General features: G+C 44.2%; 1 protein-coding gene across 1 annotated transcript in view; it reads left to right on the forward strand.

Annotated features, from left to right (window-relative positions):
* The window catches only part of THSD4 (thrombospondin type 1 domain containing 4), a 572,226-nt gene that overhangs the window by 561,826 nt on the left and 4,400 nt on the right, over nucleotides 1-6,000 (forward strand). Inside the window, exon 16 of the mRNA XM_025884296.2 lies at nucleotides 4,803-4,994. Coding sequence (XP_025740081.2) covers nucleotides 4,803-4,994 — 192 coding nt within the window. The remainder of the gene's footprint in view (nucleotides 1-4,802; nucleotides 4,995-6,000) is intronic.

A 6,000-nucleotide genomic window follows, 5' to 3' on the forward strand; every position in this document is an offset into this window, starting at 1 on the left:
CTACTAATGCACGTTAGTTCCCTGTTCCCTGTGTTTATTATTTTGTCTGCCCACTGTTTTCCATGTCACTATTGGTAGCAAAAAACCTAGGACCCGAATCCCAAAGATAATTCAGAGGGGACTGCATTACACCAAATAGCCACAGAAACAAAGCATAGGCAAGAGTCCTCTGGGAAACTGGAACAGCCTCCACATGGTGAGGATTAGCAGTGCAACTCAACTTGAACGTCTACCAATCTCAGAGAAGGGAGCAGGATTCAGGGTCTTTTTTGCTTGTGGGCCTCCTGTTGACTCCAGGCCTATTCAGAGAACTGAGAGTGATTGTGAATGTGGGTGAAGGCAGTGTTTGTTTCCGCCAAGATTAGACACATGGAATTCAGTGCCCTGATGCCCAAAAGGGTCAGGACATGATTGAATGAGACAAAGTTTTAGCTCTGGATTTATAAGGATGTTGGAGCCTGCTGTCACCTCCCTACCCTGGGACTCTGATGTTATGCCCAAAGAAAATGAAATAGAGCATGCTTATGTACTGAAACCAAAGTGAAAATAAATGTTCCTTCTATCCATGTGGTTTGAATGAAGTTGGCATCTGGAACGCCCCACGAGCCTGGGCACAGTGAACTGTCCAGGGTGGACATGGAACCCAAGCCAAGCTTAGCAAAATCCTTCCCTGGGACTTTAATGTAGACTTAAGGGAGGAGACTCTCTGAGAAGTTGTGAGCAGAGGTGCTGGTGATGGCCTTGTCGGGGCTTGTGGAGAAAGCCAGCCCAAGAGAATGAGACCTATCAAGCTTAAGGAGTTTTTTTTATACCTGGTGCCAAAGTAGCCTAAATCCTACTCATAAGCTATTCCACCAATATCTAGATTGGTGCCTAGATTGATGCACAGATGTTTCTTTTCTTGCCTTCCAGTTCTAGGTTTACTTCACCTGTAGATTGTCCTTGTTCTTGCGGGGAGGGGGGGCTTTCACAGTCTCTACCATTGGGAGCAGCTCTTTTGTCTGCCTTTCTGTCCGAATTCATTTTCACTGGCATCTGTGTGGATATTTCCACTCTCATCTTGGATCAGTGATCCACCAGAGTACAAATGCAGGAATTATTCAGGTGTAGAAATAATCACTACCACTGCTCGGTGGAAGTAGTTATCGCTGTTAAATACCACCTCTGTCTTCTATGCCTTTCTTCTATGAATTCTATGAATTATATTCTATCTGATATTTGAATTACTCTGATTACTCATTGTTGATTTTCACCTGGTATATCTTTGTCAATTTTTATGTATTTTTTAAGACATGTCTTTTGTATGCAGGACTATTTTTGTCTTTAATTTTACCCAATCTGCAAGTCTCTGTTTCTTAATTTTAACCATTCACATTTATTGTAATCACTTACATGCTTGGACTTTTCCCCGCCATCTTAATTTGTGTTTCCTATTTAGGTTATTACCATGCTTTCTTGATCTGTTTCTTCTTTCCTTTCTGCACATGTGCACAGATCAGATTTCCTTAATTCCATCTTTCCCCTCTAACATTTTGGAAGTTATAAATCCTATTTTTATTCATGTAGTCCTAACACTCAAATTTTTAGCACAGAGTTTTAAACTGTCATGTTTCTGTGTCAAGCTATCAGCAATCACATCCTCCCCCAAAAGCAGACAGAAGCCTTAAGTCCCCATGTACTTACCTCCAGTTTCTCAATCCACAATATCTCCAAAAAGATGTTGACATCATCTGGATCTAGCTCCATATTAATGTTAATTAATTTTATAGGAAATACTGATTTAGGTTTAAAAATAGCTGTCTCCCCTCCAAAGGTTATTTTTTTAATTGAAATATAATTCACATACCATAAAAAAAAATCACCCTTTTAGAAGTTCACAATGCAGCGGTGTTTAGTATATTCACAAATCTGTACAACCATCACCACTGTCTAATTCCAGAACATCCAGAACATCATCCCCCAAAGCCCCTGTATCCATTATTAACAATAGCTCTTACCAACTCTTCTACTTTGTGTCTTTCCCGGTTATGTCTTCTTCCTGGTTCTTTTTCATTTTATCAGAGACCACTATCCAGTAAGTCTTTCAAATAGGATCATGAGCTGTAAGTTTCTGAACCCTTAAATATCCGAAAGTGTCCTCACTTTGCCCTTTGATAGTAGAGGCAGATGCCTTCATTTTCCCCTGCCAGTCAGCCCTGCCCTGCTGTTCCTGGTCAGTGCCTTAGCTGATCACTGTCTCACCATCCCAAGGCCTCCTTCCTGCATCTCGTACTCCTTCTCACCTGAAGCTCTTGAGCTGCTTCCTCTCTGCTGGGCATACTCTTCTATGTGCTTTTTGAACTATGATGTGCTCCTTCAACTTAATCCCACCTGCCTTTCACCATTCAAATATTCCCCATAATTTCTCGTCCACCAAGGATGAGTGTCCTTTCCTGTTTTCAAATGCTATTTCATGCATACATACATACCCCCCCACACACACACACAACCATTCGCTTGTTCCTAACACACATATTCTGCCATTTCTGGGCATTTAGGGTAGAAGGCTGAGATATGTGCTCATTCTCCCTTAATTGCCTAATCTCTTAAGGACCTCGTTAAAATAGCAGAAAAGAGGGGCGCCTGGGTGGCTCAGTCATTAAGCGTCTGCCTTTGGCTCAGGTCATGGTCCCAGGGTCCTGGGATCAAGCCCCGCATCGGGCTCCCTGCTCAGCAGGAAGCCTACTTCTCCCTCTCCTGCTCCCACTCCCCTTGCTTGTGTTCCTGCTCTCACTATCTCTCTCTCTGTCAAATAAATAAATTAAATCTTAAAAAAAAAATAGCAGAAAGTAGCTTCAAGTTTTGGTCAAGGTTTGTCGTCTGCTATTCTGCCAAGCACTCGGTACAGACACAGACCCCCAGAGCAGTCAGGGGTCTTTCAGATCAGGTCTCCAAACCCCCATTTTGCAAGCGAGACAGTGGACACCTACGAAAGTGCAATATCTTGGCCAAAGACTCGGAACTATTTAGTGAGGATGTCTGGACTAGTTTCCATGTTTCCTGTTCCCTCCCCTCCCCCTGCTGCCCCCTGGATCCTTAGCACACACTCTCACTCCCCCCCAGGGGAGGCCAGGCCTTTGCCTGGTAGCCAGTCACGCCTCTCCTGCCTCCAGTGCTGTTGTTGTCCGCAGAATTTAAAAGAAAAGAAAACCGGAATATACTCCAAATCAGTCATTAACTCACATGGAAGGAAATAAGAAAAACAAACCAAGAAGATTTGTCCTCTGGATGTCTTATGAAGATGCCCCCCCCCAAAAAAAGGGCACCAAGGGGAAATTGCTGAGGGTGATGCTTATTACGTCCTGTGTGACTAATAGACCATAGTCTATTGGTTTGGGGTTTGCCTTTTTCTTCTGTAGATATGTGTGGTTTTTTCCCTGTTTTTATTTGACTACGTTCCTGCATACAGACAGCAGAGCTAATATGAAGAGTTTCAACTAAAGAAATTGTTAGAGGCTTTTATAAAGATAGTAGATTATTTAAGGTTATTAAGTAGATTATTTAAGATGTGTATGGATCGGGCGCCTGGGTGGCTCAGTTGGTTAAGCGACTGCCTTCGGCTCAGGTCATGATCCTGGAGTCCCAGGATCGAGTCCCACATCGGGCTCCCTGCTCAGCAGGGAGTCTGCTTCTCCCTCTGACCCTCTTCCCTCTCGTGCTCTCTGTCTCTCATTCTCTCTCTCTCAAATAAATAAATAAAATCTTAAAAAAAAAAGATGTATATGGATCACAGCTTTAAAATGTTGTAATCAGGAAGTATTAAGAGTAAACCAGACATGAACAGGAAACACTTTACAAAGTAATAGATACTAAAGAGAATAATTTGTGAGCAGTTATACACATCACGTTTCTGTAAACTAACAAACATACCAACATGTGTAATTGACCACCCTCTTTGGGTGACTACCCTCTCGAGCTTCCCACCAAAGGGGGAAGTGAGAGAGAGGCTTGGACCCTGCAGTCAGAGGTTTCCTGCTGGCCACTTGTTGGGAGGGGAGGGCTGACCTTAGGGGACATTGTCCCCAGTCTGGGATCTTCTCAGCTTTGTGTGTCCCAAAGAATTTTAATGTAGCCCCTTGTCCAAAAGTGTGCGGGATCTGAGAGACTAAGTCGTTTCCAGTATCCACCCACTGAGACCGGCAGATCAACCGGAATGATAGTTCATTGTTTTGCAGTGAGAAGTGTCAGAATCTACTGGACAGGAACAACCAAATTGACAGACGGATATGTCCCTCTGTGTGTGCCAGGGGAGGGGGCGTCTAAAGAGGTGGCCTAAAAGAAACCATTTCTTTTTTTTTTTAAGATTTTATTTATTTATTTGACAGAGAGAGACACAGCGAGAGCAGGAACACAAGCAGGGGGAGTGGGAGAGGGAGAAGCAGGCTTCCCGTGGAGCGGGGAGCCCGATGCGGGGCTTGATCCCAGGACCCTGGGACCATGACCCGATCCCAAGGGAGACGCGTAACGACTGAGCCACCCAGGCGCCCCTAAAAGAAACCATTTCAATCTCACACAGAGGGCACCACGATCTTGGAGACCAGCATCCTGGCGCTGTGATAACTCGGGGCACCCACGCTGCATTCCCGACACAGAGCCCTTAGGAAAACTGGCATCCACTTGTTACATCTTACCCAGTAACGTTTTCCAGGTGTCCCTGGGCTCGTCCTAACTGAATTGATGATAGAAAACACTCATAAATATCCCTTGATTTTCCTGTCCCCTTTCCAGCATGTGACACCCATCATTCTCTGATTTTTCTCCAGTGTTCCATCGAGTGTGGGAGTGGGACCCAACAGAGGGAGGTGATTTGTGTTAGGAAGAATGCAGACACCTTTGAAGTGCTGGACCCCTATGAATGTTCCTTCCTGGAGAGACCCGCCAGCCAGCAAGCATGCCACCTCAAGCCTTGCGGGGCCAAGTGGTTTAACACAGAATGGAGCATGGTAAGTCATGGTGCTCTTGACAGAGATTGCATTAGTACATCATTCTTCTTTCCTCCCAGAGACAGTCAGACCACCTACTACGTGCCAGAATGACCTACTCTAGACTATCACTTTCGGGGCACCCCTAGAAGCAACCTGCTTGGTGGGAGGAGCCGGAGGCTGGGACCATCTTGATCTCTAAACTGGAGAGGCCATAAAGCAGTGACTTTCAATCTCAGTGTGCATAAGAATCAACTGGGATCTTGTTTGAAAAAATGGATTCCGGGTCCACCCTAGCCGAGGAATTTGCATTTTGAACAAGCTCTTTAGGTGACTTGGATGCAGGTGTCCTTGGACTGCATTTTGAGAAATGTTGCCTCAGATTAATGGCTGAAGGGGTTCAAGGATGCTCTTGAGGATACTAGATCATGCAGCGATCTCATTGTAAAACTCACTGAAGGAATTTCTGCGAGGCCTCAGGGACCTGTGTGTGTGTGCGTACTTTTTTTTCATAACATACAACTTTACCACGTTCTTTTTAAGATGTCAATTCTATCCTGTGTACAGTAACATAATTAACCATTTCCTTCTACTGGTAGAAATATAATTGCTTCTAATTTTTATGAGTTACAAGAAATTCTACAATTCATTCATTTGTTAATTCTACACAATTTACTGAGCCTTATTCTTCGTGTATATGTATATCTGTACAATTTTGAGAGTCTATCTTTATTATTTTTTCATTTATTTGACACAGGGAGAGAGACTGCGAGAGAGGGAACACAAGCAGGGGGAGTGGGAGAGGGAGAAGCAGGTTTCCCGAGGAGCAGGGAGCCCGATGTGGGGCTCGATCCCAGGACCCTGGGATCATGACCCGAGCTGAAGGCAGAAGCTTAATGACTGAGCCACCCAGGAGCCTATCTTTAGTATACATTTCTAGAAGTGGAGTTACTGAGTCAAAGATATCAAATATTTTATATATTGAGTGATATTGCCAAAGTTCTCTAAAAAGATTACACTCAGTTACAAGCAGGAGCCT

Source organism: Callorhinus ursinus, unplaced genomic scaffold (genome assembly GCF_003265705.2).
Source record: "Callorhinus ursinus isolate GAN/ISIS: 27379988/994484 unplaced genomic scaffold, GSC_fseal_2.0 scaffold25, whole genome shotgun sequence".
In the NCBI taxonomy this organism is placed as follows: Eukaryota; Metazoa; Chordata; class Mammalia; order Carnivora; family Otariidae; genus Callorhinus; species Callorhinus ursinus.